At 28.9% G+C, this 25,938-nt stretch overlaps 2 protein-coding genes and 1 long non-coding RNA gene across 3 annotated transcripts; 2 read left to right on the top strand and 1 right to left on the bottom strand.

Moving 5' to 3' along the window:
• Positions 1 to 14,478: 14,478 nt before the first annotated feature.
• LOC136079260 (uncharacterized) lies at positions 14,479 to 16,764 on the bottom strand. Its single transcript, XM_065794986.1, has one exon. The coding sequence runs from the start codon at positions 16,762 to 16,764 to the stop codon at positions 14,479 to 14,481; it is 2,286 nt and encodes a 761-aa protein (XP_065651058.1).
• A 457-nt stretch (positions 16,765 to 17,221) lies between these two features.
• Positions 17,222 to 18,262, top strand: LOC136079261 (uncharacterized). The gene has a single exon (XM_065794987.1). It carries the CDS (start codon positions 17,222 to 17,224, stop codon positions 18,260 to 18,262), a length of 1,041 nt encoding a protein of 346 aa, XP_065651059.1.
• Positions 18,263 to 23,148: 4,886 nt separating this feature from the next.
• On the top strand, positions 23,149 to 25,938 carry LOC136079022 (uncharacterized). Its single transcript, XR_010637869.1, has 3 exons — positions 23,149 to 23,417; positions 23,901 to 25,431; positions 25,538 to 25,938. It is a non-coding gene; the product is annotated as an uncharacterized LOC136079022 (long non-coding RNA).

Genomic DNA, 25,938 nt, shown 5'->3' on the forward strand with positions numbered 1-25,938 from the left:
TTACATTGGATGGAGATAAGTAGGTTGTTACTTTTAAAAATATGCGTAAAATGCTTTTTGATTTTTTCCATTTGTTGGCCACTTCTGTTTTCAAAAATAGCAAGTCCGTCGTCACGATACAAGCCAAAATTATTTTTATCGTAATGTTGCGAGAGCTGAAACAATATAAAAATACCGACTAATTCGCAGACTTCAGCTCCATCAAATGCTCCCATTGTGACATCAAATAATCCGCCTCTTTTCTTTATCCAAGCTTCATCGTTTTTAAAATTTAAAGATTTCCTTGCATGATATATTAATTTTTCATCGTCATCATTTATAACAACATGCTGTTCGGCGAAACTGATTGCTAAGAGTGTTTTCACTAATAGATGGGTAAAAATCATTTATATCAAAAATTAGAAATTTGCAAAGGTGTTTATTTTCGATTTTTTTAAACCAATCTATAACAAATTGGGTGCTTTGCCATTGATTCAACTCTAGTTTATTTTTTAATTCGTGAATAATTTTAGGTAAAATAACTTTACTAATTCTTCCTACCTCGTTTTTCGAAGGATTTAAAAGGCGAACTGAAGGGTTGTTAATAAAATTATCCTTATTGTCTTTCAAAGTAAAAATACAGCCGGACGATCCGTTTATTTCAATACTTTTATACACTTCATGGTGTATTAAAAGGTTTTTTCCTTCCTTATTTATTTGATCTTTTAGTTCTGGCATCGATTTTTTGTAGGTGAAAGTAATTGCGTTTGCTAACAGTTTGTTGTATTCATCTTTAGATAATTTATACAAATTAGACGTTTTGTCTGCCTTTAATAATGTTTTATGCGATGTACGTTTGGATTTTAAGTCTTTCTGCATATTATTTTGAAACTTGCAGTTTACGTAGCAAAATTTTATTGATTTAATTAAGTTTATAAGGTCTTTTTCGAAAGAACGCATTTCAATTATTTGTGGTGGGCATTTTGATGATTTGATTCCGTAGTCTGTATAATTTGAATCATTTCTTGGATAGTTATTTATGAAAAAGAACGCCTTCCATCTCATTTTCTTTACGAGCATTTCTGCTTTGTTTAGTAGTTTTAATTTATATTCGTTTTCAGATGGAATCGGTATATTTTCGATTGAATATTTCAAGTTTACTTTTTCCATTTTGTTGACGACTTGAGAAGAGTGCTCAACTTGTAGGAGCAAATTTATACAAAATAGATTATGTATTATTATGGTATAATAATATTAATACAAATACTCTTGTGCGTCTAAGAGTGCTCAATATTATTAAATAATAGAGCAATATTTATTTATTTCATTTTTTGTTTAATTACAAGTTCTTTTGAATCATTAATAAGTTACGCCAGCTTAAATTGAATTGAAAAAAAAATTAAAATTTTTTACTTGCAGAGTCGTAAACTTGAGCAAGAATTAAAAAAGTAATTTAATGAAAATCAGCGCGAAAATTAAAAATAATCTACCACTTTAATAAGCTATATTAGGCATTTATCTTTTTCTTAAGATAAATTATATATATATATATATATATATATATATATATATATATATATATATATATATATATTCATTATAATATAATCTATATAAATAAAATAACCTATATATGCCATAATATATCACAAATAAAAAATTTAACGCCTTACTTTTATAAACCCCGTGTTTATTTAGAGATTTTTTTTTCAACATCAACACTTTTTTCTGATGAAAGCTTTGAGCAGAGGAGGTTTCTCAAAAACGTGAATGATGTTGATGTTTATCATATGACCCAGAATGCATTTTTAATTTGAAGCAGTTCTTTTTTTTTATACAAAACCTAAAGATTAGTTTGTATACTCATTTTTTTAAATAAACAAATAACCAAAATATTAAAAAAAAATCACTATCAAACATAATACATATTTTGCACTAGTCGTTTGTTGATTTGATCCTTGAGCCATTCTCCGAAATTGATTTTAAAAATACTAAACTTTTAGTTATTAAATAATCTAGTTTAAACTATGAAAAGTTGAAACTTTGTTACAGGTATATGCACCGCAAAAACTATTGCACCCCAAAAACCACACAGTTACTTATTGGAATGTAGCTAGTCCGACTTACACCTAAAAAGTATAAGGGTTTGATTTTTTTTCATTAAAATGTTCAAGCTAATGGAAACATAAATCCGCTTTTCATTTTTATAGCTTTAAGTGATTGTTTTGAGCCTTTTCTAAAAATTTCTCTGGTTTTTTAAATCAAATATTTCAGTAAAAGTACCATAACACATGTAAATGTCAGATTAAGTTTGCAAAGTTGACTTTTATATAAGCCCTTAAGTGCCCTTTTCAATAATAATCATAAAAGTAAATTATTTTGCAGTATTATTTTTTAAATTTTTGAGCCAAGTTTAACCTAATAGTGATGTGGTTTTTGGGGTGCATTTAGAAAATAAATTTAAATGTCAAAAACTACAACAACAAAAATGTTTAATAATAACTTGAAATCATAATAACTTAAAGTCATACATTACATTTAAAAAGAATGTTTTAGTTATACATATATTCTTTATAAAAAAACTATTCATCCCTCTTTGATGTATTACTATTTGAATTAAATAAACTTTTCCTTGGATTCGTCCCTGTTTTTTGCAAAGCTGCAGCAGGAAAAATCATTGCAGGTTTGTTGCCCTCAACACGACACGCTAACTTGCTGCACTGAGATTTTAAAATATCGTGGCATTTTGTACATTCCCTAAACATTGCTACTTTACAAATGTTTCCTGTACATACACATATCTCTTTACACTTAATAAAAATTTTCTTTACTTCTTCTTTTTTTTTCTGCATTTTGCAATTGTGTTTGAACCTTTTGTTCTTTCTTTTCATTAATGCTTGCAACTAAACTCAAAATGTCTTTAGCTTTCATTGACTCGTGAATTTGAGTTGTTCGTGTTGAACTGGTAGATAGATTTGGTTTTACTTTTTTAATAGTCATAAATTCTGGTATCTCCTCAAGTTGGATGCTCTTCTCGTGCAGCTCGTTAATCAAAGATTGAGCATTTTCAAACTTTTCTTTCCAATACAATGCTGATCGTCTTCTTCTATCAGGAGATACAATAAATGATCAGGGGAAGTTACTGTTGATTGCATGGATGAAACTGAGGCCTCTTCAGGAGTCTCTATTCAATTATCATAATTTCAATGCTCAAGGCTTCATTGGTTACACCAACTTGCTTTGCAGCTTTTAGGAGAGTCGGTTGTGTTGCCCATTTATCCCATATATTTGCTAGAATAAGCATGAGTGCTTCTTTGTTTAGAGAATTTTCCTCAGTAAACATTTCATCTTTTTCTTTTCGATATTCATGATAAATATATTTATTCAACTGGTCTAAAAGTTGTGTAACCCCTGTTGTATTTGGTGGGGTAAGAAACATCCATATGTCTCTTGATTGAAGGAATGACATAACATGATAATCAAATCTCGAACTATGTCCATCAATAATAGGACCACTGGTCTTTTAATATTTTCCTCTTTTAAATACTCATCAAATTCCTTAAAAGCGGCCAAAAGTGTATGGTCTGAAGTGTATGGTCTGAAGTGGTTACCAGTAGATGTTTTATTTTAGCTGTTACTTCATTAGGTGCAATCAGGCTTGCTATACTTACATTACCAAATATTACTTAACACATACAGACCTCTCCTGAAATTGTAAGTTGCAATTTTTTTAGTAATATGATCTCAGTTCAAGTTAGTTTAAAAAGTTATTAAACAGCACAGTTTTATTACTTTACTTTTAATGTAGTTAAATGTATAGTGAGACTAAATTAAACCAGTAAGTCTTGATAATAATAGATTTGTTAAAAAATACGGTTTAAATAAGAAAATTAATTTTACATCTGAAATATTGGTCTAAATTCAATCATTCTAAGAAAATATCAAATACTAAATAAAAACAAACCTCAGAATGACACGAAGGGATGAATGGTAACACATTCTCTGTTTTATTTCTGCATTTTTTGGATTGATCTCCTTTCGTTGCATAGACCAAACCAGAAGAAGTTCCATCAACACCATAATGAATGAATTGTGGAGTTTCATCATTATTAAAAACTCTTGTGGTGTCAATATTTCATTTCCAAATACCTTCCTCGATGTGCTCGGTTTCTATCATAATTCCAGCAGCATTAAGTTCCTCTGCAAGCGCATCTACAATATGATTGGTTCAATTGGCTATACTTATTTGTAATAATAAGGTTTTAAAAAGAAAGAAAGGAATTAAAGAGGAAACACATATTTTTTAAAAAACTGATTAGATAATGATTTAATCTCTGGAAACATGACATTATGAGTTTTTCAATAACGAAAAGACCTAAGTGATTGCGAGCCATTTTTTTTGTACAATTTAAAGCTCTGTTGATTGATACTTGTCTTTGACGTTTGACAGTTAAACTGTTATGTTTTGCATGAAATCTTAGCCAAAATGAACGACCAAATCTAAAAATATAAATATGCAAACATAGATCAATTTTTTTTTATAAAATGTTTTTTATAGTTTGTGGAAAATACAACTTAGCTTAACAAGTACTAAAGATTCTGAAAATAAAAGCAAATTTTAGAAATACCGTTTATTCTTTAATGCCAATTTCGCTGCAGATGACAATGGAGTTTTTCGTCCTCCTTTTAATCTCTTGTTTGTGTAATCTCTTATTTTTAATGTATCTAACATTAACTTAGTCAGTTGCGCTTTATTGACACCTTGCAAAGATCTATTTTTATTTTTCACTAATAGTACAATTGAATTCTCTTCTTCTTCTAAAAATTTCGAGCAGTATTGACGTTCTTATCCTATTTCTATTTTACCATCCAAACGTCGATTTATTGCCTCTCGATCTTTAATCAATGGGAAAAGTCTTGATTTCAGGGCACAATGTCCTCTTACATTGTTATTTTTGCACCATGCTACAGCTTCTGCCAACTGTTTATTTTTTGCATTTGTGTGCTTTCTTGCAACAACTGCTTTTGATTTACAACTTGGGTTTATTGACCTTGTTCCAAAACGTAAAGTAAACATTGTTTTCATTTTAAAAATATTTTCATTTTTTATTTCTGTATAGCAAATAAAAGATATATATATATATATATATATATATATACATATATATATATATATATATATATATATATATATATATATATATATATATATATATATATATATATATATATATATATATATATATATATATATATATATATATATATATATATATATATATATATATATAAGTTGCTTTGACAGTAATTTAAAGCAAATACAAAAAAAATTTATAGTAAACCTAATAAAACTATACTACATGTGGTATAGTTATATATGTATAACAAGAATAAATAATAGTTATATGCAATTTTAAGAATAATTATTGAATAGTAAAGAAAATCTAATGTTGTTTTTGGGGTGCGTATGATGTGGGCTTTGTAGTGAATAACATGCTAAATATAATAGTAAGTTTGCAATAACATATAAAATCAACTCAGAATATAATATAACTACCGCAAAACAAATCCTGAAGCTTAAACTTGTTTGGAAAAAAGTTTTATTTACATTTTTGTTGATGTGGTTTTTGAGGTGCGCATTGAAAAAACAATGACTTTTTGACATGGTTAATAGTAACCAATTATAAATTATTTCCAGCAGCCCTCTGGAAGGATAAAAAGTTACGAAAATCCATAATGGGTCCAAAGCTTTTATCTTTCCATGAAGCACAAATAGTGAGAATCAAAAGGCATATTCGTAGTACAAAGGCTTTCAACCATTTCCTTAAATACTTAAAGAATGACTTGTATATACTTAAAAATAGACTTTGTCTTTACAACTTTTTTACTATTTTCAAATTGTTCTTTTTAACATTAATCTCAAAAAATTCATTTTTTTGGACAAATTTTGAAACTTTTAGCTTCTTATTAACACTTAAAAGTTGTAATTATTATGTTTTTTAATGAATTGTTTTTTTTTATATCTTTTCTAAAAACCTTCTAAAAAATCCAAAACAAAATACGTTATATTTATGCATAATCAATGTTTTAAAGTATACTTGTTTTTACTAAATCCGGGTAAATTTTTGCGGGAAATACGTTCTTTTGAACTATGATGTGGGAGATTTTTAACTCACATTTACCAGCGTGAAAAACGGCTATGATTCAATAGAAACTAACTACAAGCGATATTTTCTTGTTTTCCAATGCTTCAATGAGCGTGTAGTGAACAGTAGAATATACCTTTAAAAAAAAATGTATATCATAAACAATTTGATTTTAAGAAAAATCATAGTATGAGATAATAGAGCATGCAATAATTGATTTGATTAATAGTATTTTGAAAGGATTTGATGACAATAACTATACACAGGGAGTTTTTGTATATTTATCAAAAGCATTCAACACTGTCGATTATGAAATCCTTCTCTATAAGTTGAAAAACTACGGAACTATGAAATCGAATTTAAATTTGGCTTCACTCTTATCTTCAGAATTGTAAACAGTATGTTACGAGCGACTTAACTTATACGTAGTTAGAAATTATAAGTTATAGTGTCCCCCAAGGCTCGAAGATTGGTTGTCTGCTATTTCTCATATATATTTAAATGATATCCATTTATCCTCTGAATTCCTAAATTTAATTCTTTTTGCGGTTGATACTAATATTTTATTTTCTAGAAATAATTTAAAGTTCGTTTTTTCTACTGTTAACACTGAACTACTAAATCTCAACGGTTGTTTTAAATAATGACAAAACAAAATATATTTTGTTCACAACCCCTCATAATCTGATATCTTACCTCTTAAATTTCCAGATTTATTTATAAACAACATTAAAATAAATAAAAAGTCAATGAAAGTATTAGGTATATAATTGATGAAAATTTAAATTGGAAAAATCATATTAGATTAATAGAAAACAAAATCTCTTTAACTCTGGCGATTGTGTACAAATCTCAACTCTGGGGAATTTTGAATGCAAATTATTCAAAACGAGGTACCTTTTGAATAATTTGTGCCAGTAAAGGTTATATTTTTCATTTATCCATAGCTATATTATTTAAATATTGGTTAGGCAAGTAATCACTTGTCTTCATTAAAAAAAAATTTATAGCAAAAAACACAAGCTGTTTTCAAGTCACTTTTGAGCAAGTCTCATTTAGTGACATATCAAGCCTCAAGTCAAGTCATTTTACAATCAAAGTTTTCAGTGCGTGTGGTAGCTTTTAGTGCCGCGGCTATGAGTTTGTTGGCCCCTTCCAAAACCTCTTATAATGACCACGAAGTATTTAAAAGTGCCTCCCATATTGCGGGACGTGGGGGAGCCTTGCTATGGCTCTGATAGCTACATTTAAGCAGTCAAGTTGCAATTATAAAATACAGCATGGACATGATTATTACAAGTTAACACTTTATCATAATCATATAATACTTCAATGCTTAAAAGTAAAATAAACCTTCTGTGATATAGTAGTTAAGGATACACAATACAGTGGAACAACACTTCTTAAGCTATATAGCTTATTTACTAAAATTGTACTCTTTCATTAATTTTAAACAAAGATTACTAATACTGGTTTTCATAAAAATTAATAAAGTAATTTACCTGCGTTATATTTTGAAAACACTAACTGACAAACAGTGACAGAACTTAAACTTGTAAGGTTAGGGCTCATAATCAGGCCACCCTGACTGAATAGCCTTTTAACAGGAGCCCTGCTTGCAGGAATGACAAAAGCATACATGGCAGCACTTTTGAGAATTGGTCATTTTTGCCCATGGAATTTTAAAAATTGGAGTCTACATCAAGGATGTCGGGATTTGATGCAAACGCTTCATTGAATAGTTCCTCATAGCAATAAAACTGAGTATAATAACTTTTAACAGGTGGTTGTGATGTTGCTCCAGTCTGACTGACAGGTGTAGAATTAGTCCTTGACTTCTTAGAGGAAGATTTTCTGGTAAGACTTTTCTGTCCATGGGTGCATTGGTATGGCTAAACTTTTTGTTTCAGAACTGAAGAATCTTTGAAAGAATATTTATCCTTAAGTTGTCTGTTTGACCTGGATTAACTTGATACAGCTTCTCAGTCCAAAAGAAGCAAAAACTGAGATCCAAAACTGTGGCGACAACATATATAAAGTCATCAAATGGTAGTTTCTCATCTACTGATGGGATAAGTTCATTATTCGCAAATATAAAAGCAGGGCCGTCCCGAACAAGGGGTGTAGGGTGTTCCTCCCCCCCCTCCCCACCCCCAAAGCTGTTATATATGGATTTGAGTTAGCACACTTGGCATTTAAGTTGGCAAGTTTTTTTATACTATAGTTGGTAAATGTCAAATATTGAGGACTTTTTTTTTTGTCTATCTAGTTGGCAAAAAACACATACAACAGCCGCCCATGAGTGACCCTATCGGGACGGCCTTGTATACAAAAAAATCTTTTTTGAAGACTATTTCTCAATGCCTGTTTCATACCGGACAGATAAGTTGTAGTTTTATATTTATAAATATTTTACATTATATTAATACATATATATAGTTTTATTATATATTTATTATATATTTTTATTATTATATACTACATTATATATAGTATTTTAGTATAAGTTTATAATTGCTTTAAGTGACTATATAGCCCAACAATCGAGGGGACTACTGATGAAACTGTCACATTTTTTAACCTTGAGTCATATTAATGGCTTCAGCAAATGGCTGCAATAAAACAACGAGTTCTCTAAGTTGCACTTATTCTCTTATTTAGTATTAGGTTGCGGTAACTTAAGTATCAAGTAGATTTTTCAATTTCTTTTCATCCAAAGTGACGATGCTTTTTTTGTGACAGAATGTGGAATGTCATCTTGTTGCGTTTACTGCTCGAAGTCAAACGTTTTATCAAAAACCTCTTTAAATGTTATACAAATATGAAGCGAAGTGCATGTTTTGGATGCTTTAGCTTGAACTGAGTAAATTTTTGCCTCTTTGAGACCATCACGGACTGCTAATTTTGAGACCATCACGGACCATCGCGGACTGCTAATTGTAGGGTATGTGAAAAAGTTTATTCTTGTAACCTCTGGTCTTGGGTTAAGCTGATTGATATTTTGGATTATTTTGTCCGGTGCCATAATGTCTACCCACACGTCTTGCTTTTCTACGTGGTCGTGAGGTTTCTCTGCAAGTGTATCACCACTACCTTCGGGTTCTTTTGGATAATTTGTAGCGAATTCTTTGCGCATGTTTGAGAAATTGTCACAACATACACAATTTTGTCAAATGTTTTATATATTTTACAAATTTTAAAAATATTCTGCTATGTTATCCCCAGTATGAGCACCTAAGAACCTATCGCATACAGTTGTGTGTGACAGTGATAGTTCTGTATGTAATCAGAGCTGGAAAAACCCAATTTTCATTATTTCAGAAAGTGAGTTTTTTGGTTTTTGGGAATTTTATGGGTTTTTTGGATTTTTTGGGTTTTATTTTTAAATGCTAGATATCATTATCAAAATGAAAAATCAAACATTAATGACTGCATGACAATCATAATATAAAGATTTCCACAATATTCAATGAATATTATAACGAAATTGTTTAAGATATTAAAATTTAAAAACTCAAAGAACCCACTTTGTCCAGTTCTGTATGAAATGCACTGTTCTACCAAGGTAACCCCTCATTTTTCTATCTGACCAAACATCAAGTGTTATTAATAAAGGGAAATGCTTACAGCCTGACATAAATTATAATTCTCATTTTTTGTTCTATAAAGTAATAATCCATTATCTATAACCCAAAGCTTTAATAAAAATAATATAATAATGATGGGGTGTCATACTAGTCTACTGAAAGTAAAGAGTTACCGCGGAGAGCAAGTGGACCCGCAGGTATATGCATATATTTTAAAAGTCTAATAAAATGAAAATAAATTAGTGTTATAAAACCTAACCTGCTCGAAAGTCTGCAATCTTAGATTCGTCATGTCTAGCAACCGCAGGTCTCGTCTGAATAAACTTTTTATTAAAAGGCATATTTTCCTGGATGTGTTTTTCTTTTCTTTCTCTAACTCTGTATAAACAATGTTAACTACTCCAGGCACTGCAGGCGTTCCGAAATTTATAGCACTAATAGTTTTAAATTAACTTTTAAAATTTTACAAAATGCCGAATTCGGTAGCAAACACACTTTAGAGTATTTACAATTAGAACAGCAGTGCAATAGACTTTCGGAATTGCGGACGCGTTTTTATAACGAATTTTAGAAATAAATCACATACAAAATAAAAAAAATGCAAAAGGAAGTTTTGGAAGGTTAATGGAAAATTTTAATAAAAATAAATTAAATAAAAAATAGGAGAGTTGAGAAAAAATAAATAAATAAATAAAAAAGATAGACAAAAAAATAAAAAACCAAATCAAAACAAAAGAAAAAAAAAGAAAATAACGACACAAATCAACGTAGTTAAAGAGAGTTAAAAGTCATAGGAAAGCATTCGAAAATAGGAAATAGTTTAAAAGAACTAAAATAAAATAAAAAAACTGCTCTATTTTAAAAGAGAGCTTTGCTAAAATTAGCAAAAGTCTCGAGTCAAGTCGCAAGTCTCAGGCCAAAACCTTATATATATATATATATATATATATATATTTTTATGTTGGAAATAAAACTTAGTGATTTTCACAACTGTAAGTTTTATGTTGTTCCAATCATCAGGTGAAATACTATTTTTTGTTAAAATATTTATATACAAATTGAACTAGTTACGCAAAACTATAACATAAAGCTATTGTTATAAGGGCGTGGATCTAATGTTCAGGTTTGCGGTTGCTTAATAGAAATTTATTTTTGTGAAAAGGTGTGAAAATCGCATGGTTTAAATTCATGAGCACTTTCTTGACATTATATGCACTTCAAAACAGCACATACATTATATATGTATGTATATATATATATATATATATATATATATATATATATATATATATATATATATATATATATATATATATATATATATATATATATATATATATATATATATATATATATATATATATAGCCCCGGCTTTACCCATGCCCAGCCTAGGCAGCCGCTGCGGCGCCATGGCGTTTGGAGAGGCCAACAAAAAATCAATTTCTTTTTTAATTAATTAAAAAAAACTTTTTTTTAAATGAATTATAATAACTTTTAAAAATGTCACTTTACTTTTATATTCTATTTTTAATCTTAAATCTATTTTTAAAAAAGTAATTTTTTTAAATACATATTGGAGACAGAAAACAAGTCTGCTGAGGCAAAACAAATTTAAAAAAGAATTCTTTTTTTTTTAATTCTTTTTTTAAAAGTAAATTTATTTAAATAATTTTTATAAGTGAAAATAATAGTGAAAAATTATCAGATTTTTTAGATTAAAAAAATAAGTGGTCAAGTAAACGTCTGAAGTGATCAGCGAATAAAATTAACATGGATGAGGTTAGCAAGATAGTATCCGGAGGAAAAGAATCAAATAGACAAATTTAAAACGAAAACCTAAATTTTGTTGCGTTTTTGCCAAAGTTGCCAATATTTTTCGCAAAAACAAAAATCTTGTGCATTATAAAAAGGCGGTGGATGCAACCTTGGACTCCAAAATGTGCCTCCAGATAATGCCATATATATATATATATATATATATATATATATATATATATATATATATATATATATATATATATATATATATATTTATATATATATATATATATATATATATATATATATATATATATATATATATATATATATATATATATATATATATATATATATATATATATATATATATATATATATATATATATATATACAGTATTGGACAAAACATTTGCAACCAACATCGAACAATGCTAAAAAGTGTTCCTAATTTTACATGTCTTAAAAACGAAACGAACTATATTACCACAGCAAACAGTTCAGGAGTCTGAAGTCATAGCATGCCATGACATGAGCAATCAGCTGACAGGTAACAGCACACAGGCAGAACTTCGTTGACAAGTGTCATTTTGCAGCGGACAAAACAAGTGCAACTTTTTTGGTTTGCTTCATTTTCTTAAGTCTGGACCGTGTCAACGTCACGGAAGTTTTTTAATAATTAAAGGAAGTATCCAGAAGTTTCCAGAAGCATGCAGAAGCTTCCAGAAGTTTCCAGAAGAAGCATCTGGAAGCATCCAGTAGCATCCAGAAATATCCAGAAACATTCAGAAGCATCCAGACGCATCCAGAAGCTTCCAGAAACATCGAAAAGAAACATCTAGAATCTTTCAGAACAGGTTCACACAGGCTCATTTTACTATAGAAGAGACATGTAAATCGACATGTTATTCAGTCAGTATATGGAAGTCAATCAGTCAGTATTATCAAGACAGTTTATTGAAGTGAGTTTTTTTAAAGTGTTTTATCGAAGAACATCAATACAAGAAGTGAAATACAACAAGTGTTTAATTACATCAGTACAGTCCACATCTAACCAAGACATTGTGTTCAACAGAGCATTATTGTATCATCACAAGGTAGATGTAACACGTAACCTTGAGAAGCGTGATTATTTATTTTTATAATTTTTATGACTTCAAGTGCAAAAATGGCTCCCGACAGTCTTGGATTGGAACTAAGAAAAAAAATTATTGGCGATTACGTAAGTGGAATGTCACAAAAAAGTATTTGTGATAAACATCGCGTGAAAAATTGGACCGTATCAAGACAATGTTCCAAATATCGTTCTACGGGGAAGTTGGCAGATAACAAAGGTGGAAGACCGCGTTCCACCACTTCTAAGGGGATTCTATGATCGTCAGATCTGTCAAGAAGGATCCCTGGATATCATCAGTCGAGATACAAAAGCAATTAGAGCTGCCTGTATCGGACCGAACAACCAGACGACGTGCTGTTGAAGCCGGATTGTTTTCTCGACGTCCTGCAAAGAAACTGCTGATTTCACTAAAAAACCAGAAGAAAAGACTCCTGTTTGCTACATCTCATATTGAATGGAATGTGCAGAAATGGCGAACTGTCCTGTTCAGTGATGAATCGAAGTTTAACATCATTGGGAGCGATGGCGTTTGCCGTTTACGTCGACCGGCCGGAAACGCCTCGACTTACGTTACTGCCATAAGACCGTGAAGCATGGTGGAGGCAATGTAATGGTCTGGGGGTGTTTTCTGCTAATGGTCTAGGTCCAATACATCGAAACGATGGAATAATGGACCGTTTTATGTATAAAAATATCCTTAATGATGTTATGTTACCTTATGCTGAATGGAATATGCCAATAAAATGAGTTTTTCAGCAAGACAACGATCCGAAACACACTGCAAAAGTAGTCAAGCAGTGGTTTCAAGACAACCACCTATCGGTGATGGATTGGCCGCTTCAATCTCCGGATCTCAATCCTATTGAGAACCTGTGGGAGATCGTCAACCGCAGAATTAATCGTGAAGGTGTTCGTAATAAGGATCAACTGTTTGAACAAATCCAAAAGGCCTGGGCAGCGATTCCACAAAGTTTCATTGATCACCTGATCGAATCTATGCCTCGAAGATGCAAGGCTGTGATTGACAACAAAGGATTCGCCACGAAATATTGATAGCGAAATACAGCTTGGTCAACATTTTGTCGAGTTGCACTTGTTTTGTCGAGAAGGAAATCGACTTTTTTTAAAACTTTTGATTAATTTATTAATTTTTGTGTACAAATAATGAACTTTGTGATAAATAAAACTTGAAGAACTTTGTCTCTAAACAGTTACATAGTTATTTCTCTAAATTGAAAAAATGCAGCACTTTTATATAAAGAAACGAAATTAGCGTTATTTGGTTGCACTCGTTTTGTCCGATACTGTATGTAAAGATATATGTATATACATATGTATATGTATATATATATGTATATATATATATATATAAATATATATATATATATATATATATATATATGTATATATATATATGTATATATATATATATATATATATATATATATATATATATATATATATATATATATATATATGTATATGTATATATATATGTATATATATATATATAAATATATATATATATATATATATATATATATATATATATATATATATATATATGTATATATATATATATATATATATATATATATATATATATATATATATATATATATATATATATATATATATATATATATATATATATATATATATATATATATATAATATTTAAGTGACATCTTTAACAGTATGTGTAATAATCTTATAAGCATTAAAACATCATATACGGTATCATACTATTTATTTCTTTTTTTTATTTTTTTTTATTTTTTACGTAATATTTCGGCTCATATAGTGAGAGCCATTATCAAACTGATAAAACCGTTAAAAAAAACCGTTTAAAAATTATAATAAACGTAACCAAATGATGTCATTGCAACGTCAGATATTCAACATTTTTAATTTTACAAAAAATGGTTTCCAATGGTGAGTCATCACCAAGTTGCCATTGTCACGATTTAAAACGTTTTCTTTAGGTTTTGAACATTGTACACGTTGTATTTCAATGGCCTCACGAATTTTTCTTGTGTAGTTGTTTGAAATAACAGAAAGCGTTTTAGGGTTCTCCCAATTTATTTTACCATTACAATGTTGTGAATGTTCTACTATTCCAGATGTTTCCCAGTTGGCTTTTATAACATTATTTTTATGTTCTTGAATTCGTGTGGAAATCTTTTTTCTTGTTTCACCAATATAACATGAACCACATGTGCAATTAAGTTGGTACACTCCTGGATGACTGTTCGGAGGCAGTTTAGACTTGTTTCGGCAGAGTATATTTATCAAGGGATTACCAAAACGGAAGACTGTTTTAACACCGACTTTACGAAACTCTCTTCTTAGAACAAGGCTTAATTTTGGGATCCATGGTAAAATAACAAGATTTTTGGTATCAATTTTTTGAGAACTAGATTTATTTGTGGAGTATTTATAATTTTTAGCAATATCTGAATACTGTTTATATGAATGTCCATTTTCAGTAAAAACCTTAATAAGAAAATTAATTTCGTCTTGAATATTATGTTCTGAACAAATTTTGTATGCTCGAGCTAAAAAACCTTTAAAAATACTAACTGCGATATTCGGTGAAATACATGACTTTGGTTTTATAAGTACGTTTGTAATTGCATCTTTACGGTGTATGGAAAACTCATATTTGTGAAGGGAGTGATTGGTTGAAATACAAATATCTAAAAAATTTAATTGGTGTTGAGCATTTTCGTATTCGCATGTATATTGGATTGATTTATCTTGTGAATTTAAAAGTGTTAAAAAAGAATTTGCGTCATCAATATTATTAAATCGAGCATGGCTATCATCAACATAACGTTTATAAGACTTTGGTGCAATATTGAGATTTAAAGCCTGTTGAATAGCATTAGATTCAATATGTTGTAAATATGCTTCTGACAAGACAACCATTATGGATAGACCTATTGGACCAGAGTTTTTTAAAATATATACTTTGTCTTCCCATAAAAAATAACATTTACTAATACAGAGATCAATAAGTTTATGAATGTCAACTAAAGATAATTTAGTTCGTTGTATAAGATCATCTCTATCTTTGTTTAGCATATCAATAATTGTAACAGTTGCTTTATCAAGTGGCACTGATGGGTATAAATTAATAACATCAAATGACACTTGAACTTCGTCATTAATAAACCATTCTTTTGCTGTTGATACAAACGAAAATGAATTTTTAACATGGCATTCATTTTTATTTAAAGTTGGTTGTATTATCTCAACAAGATGTTGCGAAAGTTTATGGGGTGGTGTGCCAATTGTCGAAACTATTATTCGCATTGGATAACCTTTTTCACTTTTATGTGCTTTAATACAACCATACAAACGGGGTGGAATTGCATCTGAAGAATATATTTTACCATATGTTTTTTTATCTAGTTTTTTATCTTTTTTTAATTTACTAAGGGTACGTTGAATAAGATTTAGGAACTTCTGAGTTGGATCAACTGTAGATATTGCGCAATTGCCAAGTTGTTGCTTTATTTTTTGTATTGCTGATTCTGAATTTAAAATGGCAAATCCATTACCTTTATCAAATGGATATAATTTTATGTTGGTTGAATTTTTTAGTTCATTGATAGCTAGACGTTGATTTTTAGAAATATTGCTATTGATTTTCACTCTTAAATATTTGGTTAATGTTTTGCTGACATTTTGTCTTAAAAATTCTGCTCTTTCTACGTTCACATTTTTTTCTATATTTAAAGCGCATTCCTCAGTTGATGTTATAATATCAATAAATGGAATTTTATTTTGTGTTGGAATAAATTGTGGACCAAGAGATAATAAGTTTTCCTGTTCACGTGAGATTGATATATTCGAAAGATTTAATATTGGATTTTTTATCAGGTTAGTAGGTGGTATTGAAATAGTATTCAAAGAATTAAATTTTTTTATACTATTATTTTTATTATAGTTGTTAAGAAAATTGAACTTACGTATTAGGTGTTGTTTTGTTTGTTCAAATTTAATTTTTCTTGATTTATCAGTTATGCGTTCTATGTTTAGCATATCATCAGGTTTCACAATACTTTTGATTGCATTCGATAGTTCGATAACCATACGTTTGCTTTGGTAAAATCTTTTCTTAGCGTCATTTTTTGCAATAATTAATAACTTTTTCCTATATTCGACCATTAAATTGTAACCGTTTTTTGTTTTAATCGGGCAATGAATGTTAAAAGATTTAGGTAGGATATTATTTTTTGTACATCTCTCTAAAAATATCCATTGGTTTTTGCTAGCAGCGTTCTTGGTCTTTTCTACTTGTAATTGAACGGTATTTTTGTAAAGCTTCCCACCGTAGGAAGAAGTTATATAATATTTAAGTGACATCTTTAACAGTATGTATAATAATCTTATAAGCATTAAAACATCATATACGGTATCATACTATTTATTTCTTTTTTTTTATTTTTTTTTATTTTTTACGTAATATTTATTTATTAAAGATAGAGATGATCTTATACAACGAACTAAATTATCTTTAGTTGACATTCATAAACTTATTGATCTCTGTATTAGTAAATGTTATTTTTTATGGGAAGACAAAATATATATTTTAAAAAACTCTGGTCCAATAGGTCTATCCATAATGGTTGTCTTGTCAGAAGCATATTTACAACATATTGAATCTAATGCTATTCTACAGGCTTTAAATCTCAATATTGCACCAAAGTCTTATAAACGTTATGTTGATGATAGCCATGCTCGATTTAATAATATTGATGACGCAAATTCTTTTTTAACACTTTTAAATTCACAAGATAAATCAATCCAATATACATGCGAATACGAAAATGCTCAACACCAATTAAATTTTTTAGATATTTGTATTTCAACCAATCACTCCCTTCACAAATATGAGTTTTCCATACACCGTAAAGATGCAATTACAAACGTACTTATAAAACCAAAGTCATGTATTTCACCGAATATCGCAGTTAGTATTTTTAAAGGTTTTTTAGCTCGAGCATACAAAATTTGTTCAGAACATAATATTCAAGACGAAATTAATTTTCTTATTAAGGTTTTTACTGAAAATGGACATTCATATAAACAGTATTCAGATATTGCTAAAAATTATAAATACTCCACAAATAAATCTAGTTCTCAAAAAATTGATACCAAAAATCTTGTTATTTTACCATGGATCCCAAAATTAAGCCTTGTTCTAAGAAGAGAGTTTCGTAAAGTCGGTGTTAAAACAGTCTTCCGTTTTGGTAATCCCTTGATAAATATACTCTGCCGAAACAAGTCTAAACTGCCTCCGAACAGTCATCCAGGAGTGTACCAACTTAATTGCACATGTGGTTCATGTTATATTGGTGAAACAAGAAAAAAGATTTCCACACGAATTCAAGAACATAAAAATAATGTTATAAAAGCCAACTGGGAAACATCTGGAATAGTAGAACATTCACAACATTGTAATGGTAAAATAAATTGGGAGAACCCTAAAACGCTTTCTGTTATTTCAAACAACTACACAAGAAAAATTCGTGAGGCCATTGAAATACAACGTGTACAATGTTCAAAACCTAAAGAAAACGTTTTAAATCGTGACAATGGCAACTTGGTGATGACTCACCATTGGAAACCATTTTTTGTAAAATTAAAAATGTTGAATATCTGACGTTGCAATGACATCATTTGGTTACGTTTATTATACAGTCGTCCCCCGGTTAACAAACCCCCCTGTTAGCGAACTTTCGGTTAACGAACCGAAAGTTTGCCCAAAATCCTCCTCCGGTTAACGAACCGGAACTCGGTTAACGAACCGGGACCGCCAAATGGCGTGCACACGCGCGTGAAGGTCGGGCGCGCCGTCCAGCATTTCCCCCTCAGTTTTGTGAGTGTCATGGAAGCCTGGGAGGTGAATGGTTGTGCTGGGTGTGCTTTTGTTGTTTCATTTTTTTCTTTTCTTGTTTCACTAATATTTTTCATGCATAATTTTCATGCATAATTTTCATTTTTTGATAAGCAATGTTCATGTTCAATTTTTAGTTTTTTCTAAAACTTTGACAAGCAATTTTCATGCACAATTTCAATTTGTTTCAATTTTTAAAAGTGCATAAATCTCAGGTTTCAATCATTTCACCTTTGCCTATTTTATTTATCAAATTGGACAATTTTTTGAATTTTTTCCCCCATTATTTCGGCAAAATCCACCAATTAAAAATTTTTTAATGGCGGCCTATGGGAAAACGCGTTTCGGTTAACGAACTTTTCGGATAACGAACTAGTTCGTACTCCGAATTAAGTTCGTTAACCGGGGGACGACTGTAATTTTTAAACGGTTTTTTTTAACGGTTTTATCAGTTTGATAATGGCTCTCACTATATGAGCCGAAATATTACGTAAAAAATAAAAAAAAAGAAATAAATAGTATGATACCGTATATGATGTTTTAATGCTTATATATATATATATATATATATATATATATATATATATATATATATATATATATATATATATATATATATATATATATATATATATATATATATATATATATATATATATATATATATATATATATATATATATATGTATGTATATATATATATATATATATATATATATATATATATATGCACTCTTGCATATATATATATATATATATATATATATATATATATATATATATATATATATATATATATATATATATATATATATATATATATATATATATATATATATATATATATATATAAATTAGTAAAAAACACTTATCTAACTTTTATCTTCGACTTGAAGTTTCACCATTGCTGGATCATCAGGAAGAGTTACTAAATCTCAAAAAAAATTCAATTTATAGAAAAAAATATTTTTCAGGAAGTTATAAATTATTATAAAAAATTTTTAATTACTATATTTTTTTGTTAACGGAAAGTTACAGAAAGTAATTATGAAATAATTTTCTTTGGAATGGGGATAGTTTAATTTGGTCATTTGTTTTTATAATTTTTTTAGAGGTATTTATTTTCGTGCCTACATTTAGATATTAATTCAGCTTTTTTATTTAATAAATTTTTTTGATTCTTGATTTTGAAAAAAAAATACAACAAAAAAAAAATAAATACAACAAAAAAAAAAAAAAAAAAAAAAAAAATTTAGTAATTAAAAATTTTTTATAATAATTTATAACTTCCTGTAAAATATTTTTTTCTATAAATTGAATTTTTTTTTAGATTTAGTAACTCTTCCTGATGATCCAGCAATGGTGAAACTTCAAGTCGAAGATAAAAGTTGGATAAGTGTTTTTTACTAATTTATTATTGCTCTGTTCTTTAAGAACATTGAGCACTCTATTTGTAAAATACACTAACATAGTTTACATATATATATATATATATATATATATATATATATATATATATATATATATATATATATATATATATATATATATATATATATATATATATATATATATATATATATATATATATATATATATATATATATATGCACTCTTGCATGGTTGTCTTTAAGTTTTTACCATAAATTGTCAGTTTTTGGTTTTTTTTTAATTTCAATGACCGGAAAACTTTTTATTTTTATTTTTTTAATAATTTGATAGACTGCCTGCCCAGAACAAACCCTCAGTCGATATAGCAGCACTCCGTTGCGAGTCAGGCTATTTGTCAGTCGGTGTGCCAGCACTCCGTTGCAAGTCAGACTTTAAGATAGTCCATGTAGCAACACTCCGCATGTTTTAAAGTTAAAAAATAAAACATTCAGAATGTTTTTATTTTAAAAAAATAAAATGAAACATTCAGAAAATTTTTAAAAACATTTTAGTCTTTTAATTTGCGTTTTTGTGGTTTAATTACTTCCTGAAATTAAGTAAAGGTGTTTTGACATAATCAAACGTTAATTTTGTCAGCTTTAAAACCATAAACAAGCAAAGAGCCATTTTTTACCACAAATACGTTTTCTCAGCCGTAAAGTATAGGTATTCCACTGGACGGTTATTACACAACACGGTTTGTAAAGAATTTCCTTCTATGCATGCAGCTCAGTACTCGTTGCAGTGCCAGTCGTTGATTATGATTTCACATAATTCACCTTAATGATTATGGGCAATTCAGTGGTACATAGACGTTTATTTTGGCAATTTTGAGCATGTGTTTAAAAATCTGGATTAATTTACCTCTTTTTCTTTTCTCTTTGAGTGTTGTGAGGTCTATTTATATATTTTTTTATTTGTAATTTATTTATATTTGACTCATATGGTTGTTACAAAGGTAGCTCTATAATTGGCTAATTTAAGTCAAATGTAACATAGCTCTTCTCTCTTCAAGAGCTTTATGTTTAATAAAATATTTGCTTTGGTAACACAGTTTGGAGCTTTCTCCAGCGCGTCGATGCCTCACTGTTTGTATGGTGATCATGCCTGGATAGCGTACTCACATTTATTCATTAAGATTTCGAATTTCAAATATATAAGAATAAAAACTAAAAACTCTTTTTCAGACCCCCTGAGGATCGTTTAGCTTTCGCAGCAGCTGTCGAAGCTTAAATTTTGAGTTTAAGGTCTTCCGAAACTAAAATTTGAGTATCTTCAAGTGCATGAAATATTCTTGTGCTGGTATTTTCTTCCTCGTCTATATGCGTCACTTTACACTTTTCAATATTGAAATGGTAAAATAAACCTTTGTTGACCTGTTTGCATAATTTGACATATTTCTTCGGAAGGATTTTATGTGTAAAGCATCGAGCGGCTCGGTACTTTGCCCAAATTGTTCTTTTTTCTAAGATTGCCTCTTTAACTTTTATTGTTACTCGTGGGTTAGGGACTTCAACGATAAGATTGTCCGTAGTTGGTATAAAACGCCTCTAAGCATCTTCTTCTTTTTGACAAAAAAGTTGGTAACACTCGTTTGTTGAGAGGTTATTGAATAAATCTTTCTAGTCTAACGCTTCAATGATGTAGATATTTCCGCGTATATAGCACTACTTCATATATACCGCATTTTTGCAACTGTTAATTGACGTTCAATTTTTACGTTTACGGTTGTAAAATTGCCTAATATTAGGCAGTGCGATTGCCCTTTTATTGTAGTCCCTAATGGTGCTTCTTTGATATTGACTGAATATTTTCTTTACCACAAGAAGTACAACGCCAAGCTTGTTCAACATTTTTGGAGTTTAGTTGGCTGATTTTGACTTCAATAGATACCTTATCTGATGTATAAAGCCACACCACCTTCATGAGAGCTTTTGTCTTGTCAATGCAGATTATAGCCTTCTGGTTCTGTTTGAGATAACTCGTTGAACTAAGTCTCAGCAACAAAGATGATTTCTGGGGTGGCGTTTTGAATTTTTAATTTTTAGTCTAAACCGTTAATTCGTCAAAAAAGTTAATTCGTCGAGCTTTGGTCTGTTGTATGATGCTGCTGTTAATAGTGTTTATACAATAAGTGTTGTGGTCGCGTTCATCGAGATAATATTGGTGCTGGCAGCGGCGTTGGCAGCGGTATTGACGACAATATTGACTTGGATTTTCAGGTCGTGTTTGCGGCGTTAGTGGTAGTATAAATGGTGCTGGTGTTTGAGATAATATCGGTTGGGCTGGCAGCTGTTATGGCAACAGAAAAATGGGAATTGATATTGACTGACTGGTTGATTTTATGAGCGATTTCCTTTGTTGTTCAAAATTAGCAAAGGTAGAAAAGCTTTATTGCTTTTCGGCCGATTTGATCGCGTCGATGCATTGTTCTGAACTGGTTGAAATAAAAAGGTTTGTCTAAAAAATTAGCTGTCTGTAGTTTGTTGTTTCTATCCTTTCTTTACGTGTTGAGTAATGAAAAATAAAGTTGCTGGGCATCCTATTATCACGGATGTACATGAAGATTATATATATATATATATATAATATATATATATATATATATATATATATATATATATATATATATATATATATATATATATATATATATATATATATATATGTATATATATATATATATGTATATATATATATATATATATATGTATATATATTTATATGTATTAGGGTGGGTCAAACGCCCCTTATTTTCGAAAATCAAAAGGCACTGTTTTTTTCGTGTGCTGTGTGTGTACTCTGTGATCTATTAAAAATAAAATTTAACTCATTTACACAATTTTTAGACCCTGCTCAATGGGCTCAAAGATCAAATTTTCACCTTAAAAAATCATATTATAACCAGTTAAATAACTTTAAAAATCGATATCTTTGAGGCACTGTGTTTTATCCGGATTTGTAGGTCTATATGATCATTTTAAGCCTAACCTTATAGAAATTGAATAAATTTTAGGCTGCTTAAGCGTTTTGACTCGGTTTCTTAAAAAATTGACCGGTTTTTACTATACCTTCAAATTGCCGGTCTGTTAATTTTATTAAGATCGCGAAATTTATGACGCTAATAAGCTTTATTAAAGTAGAAAAATTGATTTTTTCTACTTTAAGTGAGAAAAATCAAAAATAATTTTAATTTTTATTATTTTCCTGTTTTATGTTTTAGAGGAAAAAATAATATATCTACATTAACATCATCATCTCCTGGAGTGCAACATCTGCAATATTTACATGGCAAACTAATTAAAGAAAGAAAAGAAAAATTACAATATTAACTCAGTGATATAGTTTTTTTCAAATTTCCCCATGGGAGTTTTGAAATTAGTTGCAATAACCCTGGAGGATGTAATTTACTTAAAAGCACTTTTGTTTCGTCACTGATAAAAATCTGGAGCAGAAGTTCATTTCCAATAGTAGCTGACCAATATATTAGGTGAATGACACAGTATATATTTATTTTTAAATTTAATTTCTTAAAAAAACAAATACACACACATATATATATTATATATATATATATATATATATATATATATATATATATATATATATATATATATATATATATATATATATATATATATATATATATATATATATATATAAATATATATATATATATATATATATATATATATATATATATGTGTGTTTGTGTATATATAATATGTGTGTATATATAATATGTGTGTGTATATATAATATGTGTCTATATACAATATATATATATATATATATATATAGAGAGAGAGAGAGAGAGAGAGAGAGAGAAAGAGAGAGAGAGAGAGAGAGAGAGAGAGAGAGAGAGAGAGAGAGAGAGAGAGAGAGAGAGAGAGAGAGAGAGAGAGAGTAAGAATCTTATTACGTTATTCTCAGAATCTTACCATAACACTACAACATTGTTTTCTTTATATAGAAGTAAGATCTTGTGCTTGGAATATCGTAGAAAAAAGCAATCAAAAAACAAATCATGTAAAACACCACAAAATTTAAGTACTATAGATAACTACAAACGTGAAATAAAGTATTTATTTGATATAAGTGTAAAAGATGTGCAGCAAAAAATTTTATCAAGCAAACAAATCACTAAAGAGGAAAGAAATGTCGATATAAATTTTTTTAATGATCAACAAGGAGAACATAAAACTGTGTAAAGGGAGATTGAATCTACCAAAAAGAGGGTGACTACTTCAAATAGTAAAATATTAGCTTCTGAATATATAAGCGATTTAACTATAAATCAGGTTAGCAGTGAAGAATCACAATACGAAGAGGATAACCAAGATTAAGAATATCAAAAGGAAAGAAAACCAAGATTTTGTTGAAGTTGTGCTACCTAGGAAAATCTTAAAGGCTACTGCTGTTACAGCAAGGAGATATGGTTTTCAGAGTTTATCACATACAGCTACTTTGGCTAATGTCATTAACTCAGCTGGTGGAAACCTAAGTTTTCACCAGCTGATTGTTTATTTATAAAGTAATTTTGTTCTAGTTCTGTTCAAATGGCTTTTTCATTTTCTCATTTGTCATTATCTAGCATGCAGCACTTGCAGTTTCTGGGATAGTCTCAAATAGATAATCTTTTCAAAAAAGTTCAAAATTTCTGGGAAACTTTAAAGCTACACATAAATTTGAACAACCTTAACAGGTTTGAATGGAGCAAGCAAAAAGGAACATTTTAAGAAGAAAAGGTAAAGATTTGTATATTTCTTTTTTCTAAATTAAAAAAAAATGATATTAACAAGTTTGAATTTTTTCAAACGCTTTTAAAACCAAAATATATCTAGAATGTTCCTTGTTCACAGACAGTTTTCCACTTGGCTTGACTACAAGCATTTGGCAGAGTTTGTTCTGGTTTGGCTAGGCAATGATAAACTAGCAAATTTTAAGTTTCGTAAACCTATAGCTTTTCATCATGCAAGATTTTTATCAAAAGCTATCTACTACATGGCAATAGAACTGCTTACATTTTATTTGCAACAATTTGATATAATTAGTGCAGAAGAAATAACAACAGTTCATCAAGTTGCTAGGTTTACTGGGCTGTTTCATGCAAGATGGTTTCTGAAAGCACCATTGGCAGCCTTTTAGTCTCCTTGCTTAGATTTATGTGCAATCAGGGACATAATCAAGTATGGATCATTTAATAAAACAATTTCAACTGCAGCAATTAAAGTTTTAAAAATAATTTATGGTTTCTTACAGAACAAAATGTTGTACTTGCTATATTCAATGAAACGCTAGACAATAACGCAATAGAAAAAATTGCTAAAAAATTATTTTTATACCCTAAACCTTCAAGATTACATTGGGAGAACCACTTTTTCTAAACATTAACATAACGAAAATTCCAGATTTATGGGAACTGGTTGAACCTCAAAGTTGGATTCTAATTCAACAGCTAAATCTATCTGCAATAGAAACGAATGGATGCAAGTTAGCTCAAAGTAAGTTTTTCTTTTAATTGATTTAATTTTATTAAATTTTTTAGCATTTAAAATATTTAAAAATGTCTGTTTATATTTTATTATAGAGATTAGAATAATTTTTTAGGGTATCGAGTCCTAAAGAAATTCATAAAAAAGTTAACTGTAGTAAATGATTGAGTTGAGAGAGGAGTAAAGCTTATCCAAGACTTAACACACATTTGCCAGGATGAGAGAGGAGTAAAGCTTATCCGAGACTTTACACACATGTGCCAGGATGAGGAGTTAAAGCAATGTTTGATGCTTTCAATTTCAAGTCACAGGCAAAAGTTTTCAGTCAATACTAAAGACAAGTTGTCAAAAATTATTTAACATGTGTTATGTAATTATTACATGGTTTATGTGATTGTTAAATTGTAAAAAGTTATCTAATTTCATAAATTTATGTCAAATCATAAATTTATGTTAAGTTAATTGATAAAAAAAAATTTTTTAAACATGATTTTAAAATAAGAATTGAAAAAAAAA

Source organism: Hydra vulgaris, chromosome 04 (genome assembly GCF_038396675.1).
Source record: "Hydra vulgaris chromosome 04, alternate assembly HydraT2T_AEP".
Lineage (NCBI taxonomy): Eukaryota > Metazoa > Cnidaria > Hydrozoa > Anthoathecata > Hydridae > Hydra > Hydra vulgaris.